The sequence below is a fragment of the Condylura cristata genome, unplaced genomic scaffold (assembly GCF_000260355.1).
Source record: "Condylura cristata isolate star-nosed mole 26May11 unplaced genomic scaffold, ConCri1.0 scaffold00006, whole genome shotgun sequence".
NCBI classification, from domain to species: domain Eukaryota; kingdom Metazoa; phylum Chordata; class Mammalia; order Eulipotyphla; family Talpidae; genus Condylura; species Condylura cristata.
Window position 1 is genome coordinate 4,362,784 of NW_004567107.1, and position 20,258 is coordinate 4,383,041.

At 58.2% G+C, this 20,258-nt stretch overlaps 2 protein-coding genes across 11 annotated transcripts in view; one reads left to right on the forward strand and one right to left on the reverse strand.

Annotated features, from left to right (window-relative positions):
- The window catches only part of TRUB2 (TruB pseudouridine (psi) synthase family member 2), a 13,372-nt gene extending 8,067 nt beyond the window's left edge, over window positions 1–5,305 (forward strand). For 2 of the 6 annotated variants that reach the window (XR_001145148.1, XM_012721343.1), the window contains one exon: window positions 63–386. Coding sequence is in view for 4 of the 6 variants with exons in the window: in XM_012721343.1 (XP_012576797.1) it covers window positions 63–70 (8 nt within the window). In the remaining 2 variants the exon portion in view is untranslated. Of the gene's footprint in view, window positions 1–62; window positions 658–4,103 lie in introns of those variants that run through there. The other 4 variants (XM_004677896.2, XM_012721339.1, XR_001145149.1 and 1 more) reach the window with 3 other exon arrangements.
- SWI5 (SWI5 recombination repair homolog (yeast)) lies at window positions 2,025–20,048 on the reverse strand. 5 transcript variants are annotated; one of them, XR_001145150.1, is made up of 5 exons: window positions 19,540–20,048; window positions 17,189–17,310; window positions 16,424–16,518; window positions 9,149–9,249; window positions 6,290–7,009 (listed from the first exon to the last, which is right to left on the reverse strand). XR_001145150.1 is itself a non-coding variant. In XM_012721346.1 (4 exons), exons 1-4 carry the CDS (start codon window positions 19,714–19,716, stop codon window positions 9,206–9,208), a joined length of 438 nt encoding a protein of 145 aa, XP_012576800.1. In that variant the 5' UTR covers window positions 19,717–20,048; the 3' UTR covers window positions 8,483–9,205. The 5 variants fall into 5 exon arrangements, 4 of the variants coding, with proteins under 4 accessions (XP_012576801.1, XP_012576800.1, XP_012576798.1 ...); XM_012721346.1 differs by lacking the exon at window positions 6,290–7,009 and having other exon boundaries at window positions 8,483–9,249; XM_012721344.1 differs by lacking the exons at window positions 6,290–7,009; window positions 9,149–9,249 and adding an exon at window positions 14,651–15,104.
- Between the last annotated feature and the right edge of the window lie 210 nt (window positions 20,049–20,258).

Genomic DNA, 20,258 nt, shown 5'->3' on the forward strand with positions numbered 1-20,258 from the left:
TCGTGAAGTGTTTGACCCATCTTTGCTTCTAGATATTTTATGGTTTCCGTTCTTATGTCTAGGTCTTTAATCCACTTCGAGTTGATTTTTGTGACAAAGCAGATGTCTTTTTAAAAGGCGGGTCCTGGCTCCGCAGGTCTGGGTGGCGCCGAGCCTGGCATGTCTCACCAGCTTTGGGGGTGCCTGCAGGCTGGCCTCGGGCTGCACTTTGATCAGCAAGCCCTGGGCAGGGAGGCGTCTCTCGGCCCAGAGGCGCCGCAGGGCGGGCTCCACACCGGCTTGCTGTGCCCCGCAGGGGTGCAGTGCATGCATGAGACGCAGAAGCAGCTGCGGAGGCTGGTGCACGAGATCGGCCTGGAACTGAAGAGCAGCGCCGTGTGCACCCAAGTGCGGCGGACGCGCGACGGCTTCTTCACGCTGGACGACGCCCTGCTGAGGACCCAGTGGGATATGCACAGCATCCAGGATGCCATCCAGGCGGTCGCCCCCCGGGTGGCAGCGGGACTGGAGAAGAGCTCGAAGCCGGAGCTGGCTGCCCAGCAGCTCCCCAGGCCAGCCCAGCCCTGGGACTCTGAGGCGAGCAGCGCTGCTCGGGGGCAGGACACCTCTCCCGGGCCGAGCCGGGGCGAGTAACGTGCAGGAGAGCGGGGGAGCTGCCCAGTCTGCGCGTAAAACTGAAGCAGTAAGACGACAGGCTTGGTGCCATCGAAAAGGAAAAACTGCTAGGTAGAAGAAAGGACGATCAGCAGGGGACCGGTAAACACACCGGCAGCGTTTCCAGCCCGCCAGGCAGCGCAGCTTGGAACACAGAAGCGAGCGCAGACACACCTGGCAAGGCCCGCGTTGCGCGTATCGTCGTCGTGTGTGTTTGCCCCCACGCCAAAGGCCAGGGAGCCAGAGACGTCGACACTCAGCCCTCCAGTCACAGGGTGCCCAGGCGAGGCGTCCCTCTGCCCCTCAGCATGGAGAGGTGAATAACAAGGGGCCCCCGGGACCGTGCTGGTGCCTGGGAGGGCGTGTGGCCTTGCGGGGCAACTCCGAGCAGCCACCGATCTGACACCCAGCTGCTCACCCAGAGACCTGGGCTCTAGCCCGGCCGCCGGAAGTGAGTGCCCGTCGGTGTGCCACATGTGAGCCACTAGTCAGGTGGCAGCGTGACAACAGTGACCCTCATACAGGGAGGCGCCCCGGCTCACTGTGCAGGGGCTCGCAGACTCCCCTCGTGCCAGGCGCGAGAGCAGTCAACACGCCCCATCGTCAGCTCCTTCCTGAGCCCAGGGTTTCGGCCCAGGGCTCCCGTGGTTTACAGGAGCCAAGCCACCCAGGGGCCCCCACGAGTGCCCCAGGGGCCCGGCAGGGCCCACTCTTGTGCAGTCACCCGCCTTTCTGCTGGGGCTGTTGCTGCTTTGGTGGCGCCCCCAATCCAGGCTGGCAGACGAGGTGCCGGGTCACTGCTCTCACGGGGGGCTGAGCACGGGACCCGGGCTATGGAGGGCACCTCGTCGCACCTCGCTGAATGCGGGGTACATGCTGAGAAGGGGCCTAGACAGCCTAGCCCCCACCCCACAGGCTGTGGCACGGCCTCCTGGGGCTGCTTTTCTGTCTGGTCCCTGGTTGACCACAGTGTGGGTGAGTGACGCGTGTTCCTCCCTGGCCAGAGCACCTCGACCCCTGTGCTTCCCTCGGCAGTAAAGGAGCAGACAGCGTCTCTTGCATGATTTTGTCTGCAGCTCTGAAATAGTTCCAGACTGGAAAAGGTGGAAGGGACAAGTACCCTGTCAGACTTAGGGGGCCCCTTCACTCACCTGGAAACTCCAGGAAGCCCCAGGGTGTGCTGGGGGCCGAGCCCCTCCCGCGGGACCTGCCCCGGAGCTGTAGCCTTCCCCTGAACTGGGAAACGCAGGTGTTTCTCGGGGCGCCGTGAGCGGGTCAAGCAAACTGGCAACCGGGGAAGGGACTGGGGAGACCCCACGGCTAGCCCGGTGACGGCCTGGGGCCCGGGGTGGTGTCTGAAGCGGGCTGGGCTTGTGGGACTGAGTCCTTCACGTGTGGGTCAGCTGCCTCCTGCGCAGTGTCAGAATCGAGGTAAATTGCAGGACCCCCGGCTCTTGCCACCTGGCTGGGGAGACCCTGGGTGGAAAGGAGACAGGAGCGTTGCTTCGCTGGTGTACAGATGTGGGACAGATACGTGCTGAGTGACTCACCGGGTTGCTAGGGTCTCCACAGGTGGCATCGCAGCACACCCCAGGTGACAGCGTGCTTCGTGCATGCAGATGGGAGAGCGCACACAGACGCCCCACACGCCACCGCCGACTTGCCCACTTGGGGGCACGCACAGGGGTCCGCACGTCTGAGTGATGGGTGAGCGTCGCCCTTTGTTGTGCTGGCGTCTCCCCGCCAGGTGAAGTACTCTGCTGGCTGCATTTATGTAACAGCAGAGGCCACTGGGCCTCCCTGGTGGCACAAGGGGTTAAAGTACAGTGCTATGAAGCTGTCTGACGCCCCTGCAGCACGCATTCAATGCCTGGCCAGGGAGGGACCCACGGGGCGCGGCAGACCTCTCCTGTCTCCCCGCTGCGCCCCTCAGCAGTAGATTTCAGTCAGCCGGCCTGTTCTGCAGTCCCCTCTGACTCTGGTGCACCTTCTCATCCCCGCACTTATGGCCTGTACCCCATAAATAAATACTTAAAAATTAAAATACAGGTCACCATTCCTCCCTCTCTGCCCACCGGGTAAGGGTGCCCCTTCCTCCAGAACCTGTGGGGGTGACCGGAGATACAGCGCTCCCTTGAGAAAGTCTCTGACCTCTTCCCCCCTTGGGCATTGGGCATCTGTGCACTGGGCAAATTTGCCACTAGGATGGGGCAACTTTCCCTTGGGTGCCTGCCACTATTCAACATTCAGCAGTGTTTATTTAGTGCCTACTATCTGCCAGACCCTGCTGAAGCGCTCATCCTGCATCAGTCCAGCGGACTGTCTGAACACCCACGGGCTGGCCAGCTACACTGGGCAGCCTGGGAAGGGCTGGTGGAGGTGTGGGGGACGCAGGGCGGCGGCCAGGAGACGATCTGGAGGTAGAAGCCTCCCAGGTCAGGGAAGAGCCAGCGCCGCCCAAGGCACCTGGAGGGTTTCTCGCCGAGGCACATCCCCTGTCCTGACAGTGGTCCCTGGCCCTGCACTGACTCCTTTTACCTCTTTCCTTCCAACCTGGGTTCCTTTTTACTACTGTTTCTTGTTTAGTTGCCCTGTTAGGACTTCTGAAAAGTCCTGCCACTTACAGAGTGAGTTTGACATCTACCTTCCTTTCCAATTTGGGTGCCGTGTCTCTGACCCAGAATCCAGCGGGGCCAGGCTCCCTGGTGGTGCAGGGGTGAAGTCTCAGCCACTGCAGCACAGTTCCCGGCCAGGGAGTGACCCACTGGGTGCAGCAGACCTCTCCTGACCCTCCCTCTGCTCCCCCCTGCAGTGTCTTTCAGTCCATCTGCCTGTTTTGCTCCCTACTCTGACCCTGGTAAATCCTCTTGTCCCCCACACCTCTGGCCTGTACCCCAGTTCTGTATGCATAAATAAATAAATCAATCTTTAAAAATAAAAGAATCCAGTGGGGCCAGGTCCCTGGGCCGAGAAGACCTGCACCCTGGAGGCACCCTCGTGTATTTTTTTAGCCTTGCAGGGTGAGGGTCAGCGTGGCCGGTGCTGGCTCCTTCTCTCAGGCACTGACCACTGGCTTCTGTGGAAAGTAGGACCTGGTGCCTGAAAGACTGGGCAAAGCCAACACTGTCAGCTGTGCCCCTGGGAGCGGTCAGAGAAAGTGACGACGGCTTCTGATGGGCTTAGGGCTGCCCTCCGGGGGTTTCCGTAGTCGGTCACCAGTACGGAGGGTATTAAGAGAGCACCCCACACTTGGAGCGGTGTCCCAGGACCCCAGGGTGCCTGGCCTGCTGCTTCCTTGTGCTGCCATACCTATGGCAAAGTTTAATGTAGACATTAGATGCAGTAAGAGCTCGACAGCAACCACTGACAAGCCAAAGCAAATGTAAGATCACTAAGAAGAGTCAGAGGAAGGGCTGTTTCCCAAACATCTCACTGTGTAATCATTTCAGACCACAGTTGCCCATGAAAACAGAAGCCTCAGAAAGTGAAACTGGCTACGGGGGAACAACTGTATCCCCACTTTGTGGGTGATGCAAGCTGGCCAGGAGCGACACCCCGCCTCGCAGAGACCATCTACATTTCAGTAGGACCATGCCCTGCTGGTTTCCAGAGGGCAGCTGCTCAGATGCCCTTCGGCCTCCAGGCCTTCGCACCTCTGACCCGGGCAGCACGCAGACCTCAGCACGACAGACCCGCTGGCATCTGCGCCCGAGCCAGCACCGCCCACTCTGTGTGTATTGCGGCCGTGGTCACTGCCCACTGCCCAGGGCAGCCATCTTGTCCTCTTTGGGGCTCTCGGCTTCTGCCCGCCACCTCCTCTCCCACCACCCTCCCTCACCCGTAAATTCCCAGGAAATTTCACCCCCATTTTACAGATGGGGAAACGGAGGCACCAAAGAGGTAATATTTGCGTGGGCTTCATCGCCAGTCGGAGGCAGGCACAGGCTTGAACTGGGTAGCCTGGCTTCCTTAACCTCTGTGCTAGTGACCTCTCTACCTTGACATTGGCCTGAACTCTGCGCAACCCAGCTCTGCCCTGGGTGTGTCTCCTGGCGGATCACTGAGACCTTGGGGCCGGGGAGATACTGGCCTAGCCCCATGGAAGAGCCGGGCCTCAGGTGGGAAGCCCATACAGGTGACCCCCCTTATCACAGGGGTGACTCCCTATTATAGGTGTCCTCTCCGACCCGTTACTGTAAGAGCTGAGGCCAGCAAAACCTCGGTCCTTGCCTCACCTCGCTGTTCATGGAAAATTCAGAACAGAGCCGGCAACGCTAGACTCCCTGGGATCCAGTGCAGAGATGAAGCCTGGGTGGGAGCAGAGGATGTTCGCAAATCTCAGTTCCCTGGAAAATTAGATAACTGTATCTCGGTATGCAGCTGCCATACCACCCCATGTGGGTCCTCAGTGGCCAAGAGATTATAAGAGGACTCAGTGTGGCTGGTCATCTGGTCATGTCCTGATTGCCTCGGGCGGGGGAGGGGGGGAGGAAGAATGTGTGAACAGGGACCCTGAGTCATGGCCAAAATGTTAAGCCAAGATGCATCCTCTGCTGAGAAAACCACCCTAATTCCCTTGGGAGCAAGTGTTCTCCTTAGTAGGTATCTTTTTTTCCTGATCGTCTTCACTGACTCCCATGGCCTGCCTTTTTTTAAATTTTTTTTTAAGATTTATTTATTTATGCATACAGAACTGGGGTATAGGCCAGAGGTGCAGGGGGTGAGAGAATTCACCAGAGACAGAGTGGGGAGCAGAACAGTTAGATTGACGAAGTACACTGCTGAGGGGAACAGCGGGGAGACAGGAGAGGTCTGCGCGCCATGTGGGTCAACTCCAGGGTCGAGGATCTAACTCGCACTGATAGCACTGCTGTGTCTTAACCCGTGCGCCACCGGGGTGGCCCCTTAGTAGGTATCTTAAACCCAAAAGCACGAATGATTGGTGTTACACCAGATACATGATAAGCCGCATGAGATACATATTTCAGCTTTAAATTTTAAATTCAGCTTCTGAGTGTCTTTTAGGGAGGCCTCCTTGGTGGTGCTGGGGTTAAACACAGAGCTGTCAGGCGATGGCCAACCAGCCAGGGAGTGACCCACCGGGAGCAGCAGACCCTCCTGTCCCACCCGCTGCTCCCCTCAGCAGTGTAGTTCCGTAGTTCTGCCTGTTCTGCTCCCCACTCTGTCTCTGGTGAATCTGCTCAACCCCTGCACCTCTGGCCTATACCCCAGTTCTTTTATGCATAAATAAATTTTTAAAAAGAAAAAAGAGAAATAAAGAAACACTTTTAAAGCCAAAGTGTGAACAGCCCTACCTACCTGCCCAGGAAACCACCCTCAAGAGCACCAGCACCTTCGCCTACAAACTCACAGGCCTCTAAGTCTTCCTGCCCAGGAGATGTGGGCACCCAGGGGTGGGGGGACGGCGACCCTATGCTGTGTGTCTGGCTTTGGCTTGGTGGGGCCTGGGTGTGAACCTGGACCTGCCGTGTTTACTGGTGGGGAGTCATCCGCCGACTTGTCTATAAAATGGGCTTAAGTGACACCCTGACATTCTCTGATTCAGAACTGCCTGTGTATAGTTGTATTTATTTATTGTGCCCATGTATTAATCATTCTGCTCTGGAGCCAGGCGCTTCACAGCCCAGACAAGGCCTCACGGCCCAGACAAGGCCTCACGGCTCAGACAAGGCCCTTATTCTCAAGGCGTTTCTATCACAGGAGGTGCAGGCAAGACCACGGGAGAGGTGAGCACCCCAGCAGGGGAGTGAAGCAGAGCCTGGGAGCTGCTTTCAGCTGGGAATCCAGGAGGGCCTCTCTAAGGTGGTGACATACCAGCTGAGCCCTGGACAGCAGAGCAGCTCATGTGGACTTGGGGGCAAAGTTTTCTAGTCAGAAACACGGACACCAGGCCCAGACATCCCCGTTGGGGTTCAGTCTTGGGGTAGACCAGGGTGTTGGGAGTCCTCTGAAGAAAGGAAGGCAGCTTGCGTGTCGTCAGCTTCTAGTAAACCCACCCGGCGCGCATAACAGTACGTGTCAGAGACAGGAGAGAGACTGCTTTCACACCACGGCTTCTTTTTTTCCAGTTTCTTTTAATTCTGACACATGCAACAGAAAACCTGGCTAAAGGCTGACGGCAGCTGCTAAGTGGCAGGTAAACCCTGTGACTGCACCTACCTGCGGCCCTGAATCGGGCCCTGTCATAGGCAGGAAGCGCAGTGGCGGGCGCCTGGGCTGGGGTCCGGGAGTCAGCGTGATAGAAACAGGTTTCCTCTTGGCAAGGTGACAAGAGCTACCGAGGCCAAGGAGGTGGCAGGGCCCTGGGCATGCACTCACGTGGCAGAATCAGACCCTTAAAAATGGGTAAACGTGTACATTGCCAAAATATCCTCAACGAGAGAAACCAACAAAAAGTTGTTGAAATCAAAACACAGCAGGGCCTCCCTGGGCGCAGGGGCTGAGTTTCAGCACGATGAAGCTATGGGCAGCCACTACTGCGGCCCAAGCTAGATTCCCCAGCTGGGGAGTAACTCCCAGCACACGGCAGACCTCTCCTGTCTCCCCGCTGCTCCCGTCAGCAGTGTGTTTTGGTCCATCTGCCTGTTCTGCTCCCCACTCTGTCTCTCGGGAATCTGCTCACCCCCTCACATCTCCGGCCTGCGCCCCAGCTCTTGTATGCACAAATAAATGAATCTTAAAAAAAAGAGAGAGAAAAGAAAAAGACACAGGGTTTTCATGACAACCTTTTAGAAAGACGAGGTGAAGACAAATGGAGACCAGCCTCGAGAATCCCCTGAGCTGACAACCCCTTTAGTCACACCAGCAAAACTTCATTTAGCATCTTTTGCAAGACTGATTTGACCTGGGTCATTGCGTGTTTAAACCTCTGGTGAGCATAAACAGAACTTCAGCTGTTTCCCAAGGTTGATATGAGGTAACCAGGGCTGTTCCCTGTCACTGAAGACATTTTCGACATGAGAACCAGGCCCCGTGGAGAGTAAGCTACACTTTGGCCCCAGTTTGCAAACAGTTTGGTGTGTGCGCGTAAACTCAGTGCTCCAGTTTGTTTTGGTTTCCCTTTGGTTATTTCTGGATCTCTGACAGAATTTCTTGACCTCACTGCTCCTCTAGTGACTGCATTTCGCTTCCTCTAGAACAAAACTCTCAAGAAACTCATTTCTAGTTCTCCCAGTTCTTCCCTTCCCATGCTTCCTGGAGCCCACTGTAGTCAGATTACCTCTGTCCACTGCTCTTGCCAAGGTCCACAGGATGGATGGTTGACTAGCTAAATCTCACACAGAAGGCAGCAGCCTCTTTCTAGAACCTTCTAGCAGCCTCTTTCTAGAACCTTCTGCCTATTCCCGTTCCTTTTCAATCTCCTGTGCTGGCTGCTCACCCCCCTGGCTGTCCTTGGTGCCCACAAGCCCCATCTCAATTCACTCTCCTCTGCCCCAGATGATGCCAGTCCCACACATGGCCTGCCCACGCTCAGACCTCCCAGCAACGCCATGCCCAAATATCTGTCACTGGACATGTCTACTTCAACGTTCAGTTGGCATCTCATCCCTGACAGATCCTAGACCTACCTCCTTACCTCTCTCCCTCTCTTCCCAAAGACTTTCTCATTCCCAATAACCAGGGCCAGCTGGTTCCCTTTTCCCAGCTCCCCTAGAAAGGCAGCCAAGTTCTGCTGCTCCCTTCCTTCCTTCTTCCCCCCTTGCTCGGCTGGGCCACACTGTTTCTGGAATGCTGCAGTCCAGGGCCATCTCCTTGCTGCCCCCTGCCCCCCCACACCCCCTACAGGGATCTTGCTGCATCTCTAGTTTAGAACAGTGCCTGAAAGTCTTCTCTAATCAAAGACAGAATGAATGAATGAGCGGGTGAGCAACAACGATGCCCTGAACTTGCCTGTTAAAGTAAAACTGCAAGGCCCTTGCGTCCCCTGGAGGCCAGGAACGTGCTTAGGGTAGTGTCTGGGTCCTCATCCTCGTAAACCGGCTGCCAGCTGCCCGTATCTTTACAATCACAAAAGCAGCCTCTATCTACCATCACTTGTGAGGGGGCTAAGGCGGGTTATTACCGCCTACTCTATCAACCTGGAACGGGGTCTGGTGTGGCAGGGAGCCCTACCAGCCCAGCCTCTGAAGCTTCCTGTACGTGGCCTGGCAGCTGAGCTGTCTCCCTTGGGCCAGATAAAAGCAAACAAGTAAAATTAGCTAGGTCAAAAAACCAAGGGAGAAAACTCTACCCACCACCTATAAACATCTTAATTTCCTCGACATCTCCCCCTTGGAGTCCCCGAGCACAAGGCTTGGGGCACAGGCAGAGATAGGAGGGCCGATGTTAGTCACCCCAAAGAAGTTCCTGTCTGGATGAGACTGGATCCGGGTGCTGCTGGGGCGGCGGAGGGTGACTCAGAGAGACAAGCATCAAGTGGGTGGTGGGGTGTGATTGACAGGGACACGGGCTGTCCTGGGGCCTTCCAGCCCACCTGTGGCCTGCTGAGAAGCAGCCTCCCTCAAGGTCATCCCCGGCCCAGCACTCTTCTTCATGTGGTCCCCGCTGTGACCCCTCTAGGCACTTCCTGAGCCCCTGAAAGGCAAGAGGAAAGACGACAAAACAGGCTAAGTTCCTTCCTGGCAAACCAGCCTGGCGGGTCTGCCGGTGCCAGGGTAGAGGGTGGAGCAGCAGGTTAACTCTGCCAAGGCAGCTAACCAATGCCAGGGCTCTGGGGAGAAGCCAACTTCAATCCCACCCGGGTCTGATCTCGAGCAGGTGCTTTGGGCCTGGTGGCCCTGCAGCCAGGCTGGGAGGTGGGGTGCTGGGAGGCTGAATTTGGTGGCACTGCGTTTAGAACAACCCCATCAACCACCGAGAACACCCGCCAGGTGTGCTACCCAGCACACCTGGGGAGCTGGTGAAAAGGGCTGGCCTGCCCTGCCCCAGGCCTGCCCAACAGAATCCCAGGGGAAGGAAGGGTGGAGCCCCAGATCTTTGTTTTCAACATCACTGTAATACCTGGTCATTTGGAAATCCTGGTCTTTAAAGAGCACATCTCCCAGAACCTTCAATTTCTGAATCTATTTAGCCGTGTTTCCTGGGGGCAGTGACTTAACCTCACTGAGCTCTTTTTGCTTCCCCTGGAAAATGGAGGTAACTATGGGCCTCTTAGGGCTGCATCAGGAATATAGTAAGTCATGTCAAATGCTGATCTGGGCCTGGCACAGTCAGCTGCTATGACGATCCCCAGTGAGAGCCTTTGGGATTCTGGGATGAGCACGTGGCCGAGGGAGCTACGGTCAGGAAGCATCTACCCCTGGTTAGTCAGAGTTTTGAGGCTCCCGGCAAAGGGCCCAAAAGTTCCTGCTCAGAGGCATGAGTGAAGAAGGAATAGGGTCCAGGCGCGATTTCTGGCCTCTGCACAGACGAGGCCAGGTTCTGTGACAGAAGCCACTTATAAAAAGCACAGTGGACATTTGTGTTTCAGACCTTAGGTTTAAGGCTTAGAGAATTCTAGATTCAAGTTCTGAGTTGAGAGACTGAAGAGAATCAGCCTCACTGGGAGGCGGGACAGCCCACACCAGCAGGGCTCTCTGGTGGACCGCTCGGCCACCCCTGAGACCTGTGACCTCCCACCCCCAAGAGCTGCAGCTGGGAAGTGGGATCCCCTGTGGTGAGGCTGGCCAGGAGGCCTGAGCACAGCTACTGAAGGCTCACCCCCCGCTGACCCAATATTTTGTGTTAGTGATCTACTGCTACCACCCCTCTATGGGGGCACCTCGGCCAGGCCACTGCTTTGGGTGTGTTTGTCCCCTTTCACCTCATTCCCATCGCTGTCCTGCGACTGCCTGGAGCTTTCATAACGCCTCAGCCAGAGGGCTGGGGATTCCACAGCACCCCCCCCACCACCACCACAGAGGGTCCTGGGCCCCTGGGCTAGCCTCCCTCCTGCACCCCCATTGGAGCAAAGCTGAAGTGGGGTGCTGTTTGGTGACACAGCTTATGAGGTCAGGGAGGCCCTGAAGCGCCCCCATGGCACCCAGGGACGAGATGGCAGGCTGTACTGTGTGAACATTTCGAACTCCCGTTATTGCCTAAATGCCGGATGAGCGAGCTTTATACGGGAAGCCTTCAAATAATGTTAGCGCCGGGCATGGTCCTTCAGCAACATCAGAACACACTTGTCATCCCCTCTCACAGTCTCCTAACTCCCCCAGACACTTCAGACCCCTGGAAAGGGTGATGCTGGAGAGAACCCGACTTCTGTAAGGGTCGCCCAGAGGGTCCAGCCTGTCTCCCAAGGGCTACATAGGTCCCACCTTCCCAGTCCAGGGCTCCCAGCAGAGGCTTCCCGGGTCGGGGCGCATCTGTGCCGACACTGCCCCCTTGAGGCCGCTGCCCGCATGACCCCACAGCTGACCCAGGGAGCATGGACAGGGGCTTGTTTTCTAGGCCTCCACCTTGGGGTCTTAAGATGAGCCCCAATGTAAATGTATTTGGAGCACTCAACTGTATTCATCACCAACCTGAAGGCCTGGATTCTACCCAGGTGCCTTGTTTTGCCCACCCAAAGACATGTGCAACTCAGGGATCCTTCTCGGTGGCCTAGGGGTTAGGCTCAGCGCTACCACTACTCCAGCCTGAGTTCATCCAGGCCAGGGAGTGATCCACCAGGCGCAGCAGACCTCTCCTGACCTGCCCCTGCTCCCCTCAACAGTGTTTAAGTAGAGCTGCCTGTTCTGCTCCCCACTTTGTCTCTGGTGAATCTTCTCACCCCCCCCCCTCGAACCTCTGGCCTGTACCCCAGTTCTTGTGTGCATAAATAAAATAAACCTTTACATAAGTAAATAAATAAAATGAGAGTGGGAGGAAGGAAGAAAATGAAGAAGGATGAACCAGACTGAGAAGTAGCTGGACCAGAACTAGGTGAGCTAGGTGTGTGGAGGGGCCGTGGGGACAACTGTCTGCCCCTGCCTCGCTGCTGACAGCAGAAAAGTGGGGAAAGAGAAATATTACCCACGACCCTCTTAAATAAACATCATTACTTTAGAACATTGCTTACTTTTTCTCATAAGTCTGCTTTTAATGTCTTTCTAATTTTTTTTAAGTGCTAAGAGTAATACAGGTGAGCTATGGAAAACAAAATCTGCACCTACCCTCCCCCACCGAAAAAAAAAAGACTGTCCAAAATGTAGAATTGGGTTCAGCTTGTGTTTGGGAGAGATGCTGTCCCACACCAAGATATAAACCTGCTGGGGAGCACCGTCCCTAACCAGCCTCCACACTGAGGCCCTGAACCCTAGTTCTGGGCCTGGCAGGGCTCTGCCCCCCGCTGCCCTCCCCCTCCCTTGACCAGTGGCCTCTGCTGCACCCTCATCCGTGTCCCTTCTCTCTGGGACATGTCCTCAATGTCCCCTGACTGGCTGGTGCCACTCTAATGTGCTCCTACAACCCACGGCAGCCAATCAAGTTGTGCTACTATTGTTTCTAGTCCCAAGACCCAGAAACCCTGTGCCCAGCTCTTGGCACTGAGAGACTTTAGAGGCAGAAGCAAGAGAAGGCAGCTCTATGTGGAGAGAATGAAGTAGGGGAACCCTCCTGAGAAGGGGTCACTACTCGTGGGGTTCCCAGCTTGGCTGCTCCGCTCTCCTCCTGCTTTTCCCCTGTAAAGTGAAGTGGCCTGGGAGGTGAGTGGGTCAGGCAAGGTGATTTAGGGCCTAAGAACTGTGACAAGCTCAGACACTTAGCCCAGTCCTGGATCCTTTTCCACTGGGTCGCTGGCTCTACCCAAGACCTAAGCAAACAGGACAGGGCCACCATCTCTGAGGTACCTATGGAATGTACAAGATGTGCGGGCGAAGCCGGCAGTCTTGTTTTCAGAGCACACCCAGGCTGGAAGGAGCGACACTAAGGCCTCTGGTGTGAGGTTCTCGGTCAGAAACCTGGGGTCAGGAGTCAATCCGCTTTTGCCGTAATTGTGCTACTGTGTCTTTGACAAGTTGTTTCCACTTAATGGGCCTGTTTCCTCTTTTGTAAAATGGAGGTACAGGCGCTCCCTGGTGGCACAGGGTGTTGGAGCGTGGCACTGTGAAGCTGTCCATAGCCACTGCAGTGGGAGTTCGATCCCCGGCCAGGGAGTGACCCACAGGATGCAGCAGACCTCTTCTGTCTCCCTGCTGCTCCCCTCAGCAGTGTGTTTCAGTCATTCCATCTGTTCTGTTCCCGCTCTGTCTCTGGTGAATCCTCTCACCCTACCCACCTCTGGATGCACCCCAGTCTTGTATGCATAAATAAAAATTAAAAAATAATAAAAAAAAGAGGCATTTCTTAAGTAGCGTGAAAAGTGGCTGCCATTGTAATGTGAAAAGTCTAAGAACTGTCAAGGAAAGTTCCCAGGGTCCTCCCTGGTGGCCCAACGGGTAAGGACATAGCACTGCAAGCTGGCCTCAACTGCTTCAGTGCAAGTTCAATCCGCCGCCCTGGAGGTGATCCTTATGGAGCGGCAGACCTCTCCTGACCCGCCCGCTGCTCCCCTCAGCAGTGTACTTCGTTGATCTGCCTGTTCTGGTCCCCGCTCTGTCTCTGGCAAATCCTCTCACCGCCCCTGCTCCTTTGGCCTGTACCCAATTTCTCTATGCATAAATAAAAATCTTAAAAAAGAAAGAAAGAAAGAAAAGCTCCCAGACGCAGATGTGTGCAGGCACGCGCGGGGCATGACTAGAGCCTCCCCAGTAATCCTCTCCTGCCCGTGGTTTGGCTTCCTGAAGTATCACACAACCTGTGGTTAACCACAGCCAGGAAGGATTTGCACACTGAGATGCAGAGAGCACCACGGTCCGCGGAAGCCTGGTACCACAAGCTGCGGCATGCGGCATGGCAGTGCCTGCTCTCACGGTTCGAACTTACAGCGCTGTTAGCCTTGCACTGTGCCGGAGATACAAGGCCCGAAAGCAGAGGGGGCACGGAGTGAGAGGCTCAGTGCTGCCCGGGGCTCACAGCTGCGGGGAGTCTCAGAAGACCCCTGTCCCTGAGTGTCACGGCCTGGAAGGGGTCCGCGGCCTGGAAGGTAGCAGGGCCAGCTCACGCTGCTGCCTGCCCAAGGGCTGCCGTCCGGCACCCAGCTGCAGCTCAGCACTGCCAGGTGTTGGGTCCTCGCCCAACCCCAGCAGCACATCAAGCACCCAGGCTTGCCTCGGCCCAGCTTCCCTCTGGGGCCACGTGGGGATAATGGTCCCCGAGCACAAGCACGTCTGCCCCAGGGGGTGGGCGGTGCCATGGCGCCCTCACCATCCTTCACGTCCCTGCTTGGGGTACCAGCAGGAAGCTCGGACATGGAAGGTGGGCTACCAGACCCCCACCGAAGGGGGCGACCGAGAAACCTTTATCATGTTGCCCTGCCCGCAGGCCTGGCGCCTGTGTGTCAGGGTAGCTCATGCTAACTGCCCCCATGAACACAGCACAATGCTAGAATTTTCACTGGCAGAGGTCAAGGCAGAGGTGCTGTGGCCACACAGCTCCTAAGTGGACAGGGCTGGACAAGCGCGGCCAGTTCGAGGAATCAGACTGTCCCCAAGTGCCGCTGTCAAAGTCATGAGAACGGCCAGCAGGCCGGGGCCAGTCAGAACGCCTTCCGCTGCTGTGAATCCCTGCCCTTGTCCATGGCAACAGTCCAGCATGTCTTCTGTCAACAAAGGTCACTCCAAAGGTCACCAAAGAAGAAATGACAAAGAGTGTTCCCTTGTGCGGTTGAGTGCTACCACTGTGGACCAGAACCCTCCATCTGCTGCCTGACTGACAAGGACTTCCAGAGCTGCCATTACACTTGCAGCTATTACCGGCTTGACCCCAACCCCTAAGGCAGTGTTGACAGCAAACCCACCATGGAGAGAAGCCCAGGCTCCAATCGCTGCCACACACTGGCTGTGTGGCCTCGGGCCAGGCACTTAGCCTCTCTGAGCCTGTTACCTTGTCTGTAAAATGAGGCTGGCAGTACTACTTCTTTACTGGGTGGCTTTATGGTTCAGAGATGATGACTTAGGGGGCATGAGCACAGTGCCCCTGCCTGTCAGCTGGCCACCACCCCAGACAGGCCGTTTCTCGAGGGGAAGGGAGGGGCTGAGGGAGGAGCAGGAATCAGCAGGCTGACCCACAGGTAGATGGTTTATTTACAGCAGGGCACAGACACGTATGGAAGGGCAGCTCAGGAGGTGTGAGGGGGGCACCCCTCCTCCCCTGATCCCTCTGCTCTGGGCCCCTACTGATAGGGGCCGCTGCCGCGAGGCGGGGCTCTCTCTGCTCCTCGTGTCCATCCATCCGTCCTAGTGGGTGGTGGACGAGAGGCGCAGCCTTGGCTCAGTCATCTACGTCCAGGTCAAATTCTGGATACAACTCTTTGGTGGCAACACCTCGGATCACGGCTGGGGGAAGGAGGGATGAAGGTCCAGGGCCTGCAGGGCGAGCGGCCCACTGCGGTGCCCAGGCCCCGAACCTTCACCTTCCGGCTCCCTTGTTGCCAAGAACACCGCTCCTTCCGGCCCCTGTGCCGTGGGCCCTGGCCGGCCACCCCAAAGTAGACTTACTGAACCCCAACCTACTGGGCAGAGGAATCCCACAGCTCCTCAAGGATCCTCTCTCCTCCCGGAGCAGCTGGAGGCAGCACTGGCCCCATCAATCTCCGACTCCATGGCCCCCAGGGCTATGCCCCTGGCCAGAGTTCTCCTCTGAGGCCTTCCGCCACCACCTGATCTCAGTCCCACCCGGCGCCCTGTGCCTGGCTCAGGTACCAGTGGCCCCGGCCCGTTTCCTTTGCAGCATCTCAACGCTGCGCTTCATGATTCCCTTGTTCGACTTCATTCAGTTGGTGAATGAACAGCTCCCGCGCCCCATACAATAGCGGAACACAGCTCGTGAGGTCAGAGACCCCTGGCCTTTGGCCCCCCATCCCCGCAGCGTGCACGGTGGCCCAGACAGGTGCTGCCCAGAGTCAGTGGGCAAGGGGCGGAGAACAGGGCGGAGGACAGGCTCCCGGCCGACCACTGTTGGCCGCCCCCACCCCTAAGGCAGTGCTGACAGCAAACCCACCATGGAGAGAAGCCCAGGCTCCAATAGCTGCCACAGACTGGCTGTGTGGCCTGGGGCTTTCTCCGTGGGCCTGGTCTTCCTTCCCTCTCCACCCACCTACACGTCCCTTTGCGGTTTCCCGCGCCCCCTCCTATGGGCTTGTTCCCCATCCTGTGGGCCTGTTCCCCATCGAAACACAGGGAAGTCCTCCCCATCAGCAAGTCCGGGATGCTCGTGGGCGTGTAAGGAGGAAGCCGGCACTCAGGATGCCGACTCAGGCTGTGGGGACACAGTGACGCTTGTGCCGCGGCCCAGCGCTGGCGTCCGTGTGGCCATGGGCCAGAGCCAGGTGGCGCTGAGATGAAACGCCGCTTTGAGCCACTTTGGGCCCCTTTGCACTTGCTGCCTCTGAGGTGCGCTGGCTACTCGAGGAAAGGATGGTGTCTGGGAGCCCCTGGAGACAGGCTACCCAGGCCTCAGTCTGCGTGGAGGTGAGCGCGTCCTCACCAGGCGCCAGAGTGCCCGCAGCGCCAGCCCCCACAGCCAGCCCCAGACCAGAGGAAAACCAGGGGATTCAGGCAAGTGTGGCTCAGGAGGGCCGGCAAGGAGGGCGGCAGGGCAGAAGGCCCGGAGCAGGTCTATGCACAGTGGGGCGGGGCCGGGGCATCCCTGGGGCCCTGGGTGCTGCCCGAGTCCTGCCGCTCACCGAGTTTGCCCAGCAGCGCCTGGCCGACATCCTTAATGTCATTATACTCGTGGAGCTGGGAGATGTGGTCATCCAATTCAGCCACACTGTAGCCTCTGGTGGGGGAGGGCACGGAGAGAGAATCATTGGCAGAGCGCGGCCTCAGTCAGGGGCAGGACTCACCTGTTCGTGAAGAGCCACCAGGTGCTGGGCACGGGGGATGCCCTCGAGAGCCATAAGAGTCGGGCAGGGGATCTCCCAGACCATCACCCCTGACCAACGTGCCCCACACTTTGCAGTTGGAGCCCCCCACCACACTGGTCTGATGTGATCCTGGTCACAGGTGAAGCCCGCACAGATGGGCACGGGAGAGGACTCCTCAACTGGGACACGCACCAAGGCTGCTCGTGGGTGCTACGTGGCTGGAGAGAGGGGCGTGGGGAAGCCCAGTACTGTGGAAGAACCCACCTGGCACTGAGAACCCCACTCACGGAGAGGGGACTGGTCCGCAGGGAGGCGGAAGCAGAGGCAGAGACCGTGGGGCGCAGAGAAAGGCTGCGAGAGCGATCACCTCTATTCCTGACGGCTTCCCAGAGCCCCATTCCTGGGCCTCCTGAGCCCAACCGCACCCAACCCCGCGAGGCTGCCCAAGTCCAAGGGCACAGTCCTGTTTCTGCTCTGCCTGAGTTTCAGGTATAAGTTAAAAGTTATTTCTGTTTCCTTTAAGTTAACATTGGTTTTTGGTAAAAGCTATCTGGAGCATGCAAGAACGCGGACAAGACTTACTCAGATACTAATTGGGCGATCTCCTTGTCCAGTGTATCTCTCTTTTCCTTCAGTTTCTGAATGTCAAAGGGCAGAGAACCATCATTGGCCCCATCAGCCTGGCCAGACCGGGGACATGGCCGCTGTGTGGTACAAGAATTCATTAGCCAGACCGACAGACATCTACCATCAAGAAGCCCCAAGAGCTAGCCCCGGTTCTGCCTGGCAGTGGACTGACCCACCCCAGAATGAGACTCCATTTCCCACCTGCCGTGTAACTAGCATGGGGAGTCACGGTGACCAGTGCACAGACCAGACTCAGGCCTTGGCGACTCTCACAGTAAAAAGGGCAAAGGCGAGCTGCAGCTCTAGGGAAGGGCTGTGCGCCCCTGTGAGACGTGAGCCGGCAGCCAAGTTCTGACAAAAGGGATCTAACTCAACCTGGTGAGAACACACGCCTTCCTCTGCTGCCCTGCCTGCAGGCGTGAAGGCGGAAGCTGTGCTGGCGCTGAACAGTACCTTGACTGTGAGGAGGCGCGCTCAAACACGCGGAACTGAGGACCACTCAGAAAGCCACCGTGACCTGGGCGTTCTCGTTCTCGGGCAAACCCGGGCTCACTACAGGGCCCACCAGGCCCGGGGGTCAGCGTCAGGGTCGCCCTCGGGTCTGCTTGGACGCGTCCCTCCGCTGCCGGCTCACATCTCACAGGGGCGCACAGCCCTTCCCTAGAACTGCAGCTCGCCTTTGCCCTTTTTGCTGTGAGAGTCGCCAAGGCCTGGGTCCAGTCTGTGCGCTGGTCACTGTGGCTCCGAGGGGGGGCGGGCCTGGTCACAGCTTACCTGCCAGGCATGGGCAAGGCTGCACGGGCTCAGCAGTGGTCAGATGCCAAGTTGCCCGGTGACAGGAAAGATACGGTGTCGTCTCAGGTACAGAATGCTCGACCGCCACCCTCTTCCTCTAGATATTGGGTCTCTTTAAAGCTTCACCACAGGTCACACACATCAGAAAGGTCTCCCCTGACCCCCATGACACGATGCCCGTGTCGTGGAACCCCAGGGTTCCTCTGCCCGATGTCCTCAGTCCTCAGTCACTAACTAGCATGCTGGACATTTCAGGATAAGGATCCCCACTGCTGGCCGCCCCCACTGGCGTATAAATGAACGAGGACAGGGTGCGGGGGGGGGGGGGCGGGGAAGCACAGCGCTGAGAAGTATCCGCAGCCCCTGCAGCCGGGTTCCAGCCCCCGCTCCAGCCCCGAGTGACCACAGGGCGCAGACCTCTGCTGTCTCACCCCCTGCTGCCCTCAGCCCTGTATTTCAGTCAGACTAGCCTCTTGTGCTCCCCACTCTGTCTCTGGGGAATCCTCTCACCTCCCTGCACCTCTGGCCTGGATCCCAGTTCTTGTCTGTGTAAATCAATCTTTAAAATAAAGTAAATAAATGAGCAAAGATCAACCCCGTGATGCGGGGACCGGGGTGGTGGGACCTCACTCGCTAAAGCGGGGGCGCAGCACACTCGAAAGCAGACCCATGGAGAGAAACAATAACAGGATTTATTTCCACAGGGAGTGAGGAAAGGGAGACCCGAGAGAGAGCGTGTCTGGCTGGCTCACGGCCAGGTCTGTCCTGCCCAGGGCACAGCCTGCTGAACGACCAGGGGCTAAGTGAAGGCGCCCAGCGCCAGCAGTTCATCCCCTGAGGCATCACTCAGCCCCGATTCCCCATGAGCCCCCAGAGGACAGGCCGGAGGCACCAGCCCTCACTGGCCCCCAGCTCACTCTTCAGAGCATCTACATGAACCCACAGGGACAGACCAGCCCACTCACCACCGGATGCGGGGTGTGACACATGGGGCACCCGCGGATCCCAGAGAAGCTTGTGGAGCCCCAGGTGAATGCACCTGAGTGAACTCATGACACCTCTGACAAGGTTTCCAAGTGGAAGTACAGGGTCTGAGGAGGGTCCCAGGACAGGGCTGAGCCAGAGGTGGGGGGTGCGGCTTCCCCAGGAAACTACAGGATGGGCAGACATCCTTGCCAAGCAGCTGCAGGAAAATACTGCCAAGGGGGACAGAGCACGGTGGGTCCCGGCGGGGGAAGGCTCAAGGAAGGGAAAACCATGGGGCACACAGGAAAGCCGGTCACATAGGTGGCCCGGGAGGGGAGAGCGGAGCCCACCTGAGGGGGCCTGGGGCACCCCTGGGAAAACGCAGGCACTGCAGCTGGGAAACCTACCGGGCGCAGGGGAAGAAGGGCAAGCCCGAGATAGGGCGCGGGACTGCTCGGCAGGAGGAGGTGGGCTGCGCGGGCTCCGGGAGCCCTGGGCGGGCTGAGCCGCGGCAGGCACGGCGGGACGCGGAGACGGGTACTCACCGGGGATCGGAAGGCCCCGCGGCAACTGCTGGCCCGTCCCGGGGGCGTCCTGCAGAGGGATCCGAGGGGGGCGAGGCTGAGCGGACCTGGAGAGCGCCCTGGGCGGGAACCGGTACTGTGGGGGTGTGGTGGGGCGGGAGGTGGCCCGAGGAGGAAGAGGGCCGAGCGGGACTGCATTAGCTGGCCGGGGGCTGACTGACCCCGGGGATCAGGGCAGGAACCTCGGCGAAGGGAGACTCGACGCGAGTGTGTGGGCCGGAGGGGTGGTCCCTGGGGCCAGAAAGCCGGGACAGCAGTGGGGAGTCAGGACGAGGTCCGTGAGGGGGTGCACCTTCCTTCTGCTTTCGCCCCTCACCCACCTCCTGAGTCCTGGGGCTCGAGGACCCCATCTTTGGGGTGTCTGCGCTGCAGGAAGGTCCAGGGTGGGGGAGGGGCAGCGGCCTCTCAGGTCCGCCAGGTAACCGGAACCCGGCGACGAAAGCCGTGAAGTGGCGCACCGTGAGTTGCGCGCGCAAGCAGCGTGCTCAGATCCCGCCCCCAGGAGGGAGGGAAATGGGGGCTGCGCGCGCAGCTTCACCGTGGCTCCACCCGCAGCTCTTGACGAGCAGGGTCCTAACCCCGCCCACTTTCCCTTTCTCTTTTTTCAGAGACCAATAGAATTAGCGAGAATAGGTCACGCCTACCCCGGCGCTCACTAGGACCGCCCCTGCACCGCCCTT

What these genes read in the sequence shown, in the direction of transcription:
- SWI5 (XM_012721344.1), bottom strand. Translation starts at nt 19,716, where the DNA reads ATGCAGTCCCGCTCGGCCCTCTTCCTCCTCGGGCCACCTCCCGCCCCA. An exon ending in GCGGGGCCTTCCGATCCCCG is followed by an intron (nt 17,311 to 19,539) that starts GTGAGTACCCGT and finishes TGTACCACACAG; the next exon opens with CGGCCATGTCCCCGGTCTGG. An exon ending in ATCGCCCAATTAGTATCTGA is followed by an intron (nt 16,519 to 17,188) that starts GTAAGTCTTGTC and finishes CTCCCCCACCAG; the next exon opens with AGGCTACAGTGTGGCTGAAT.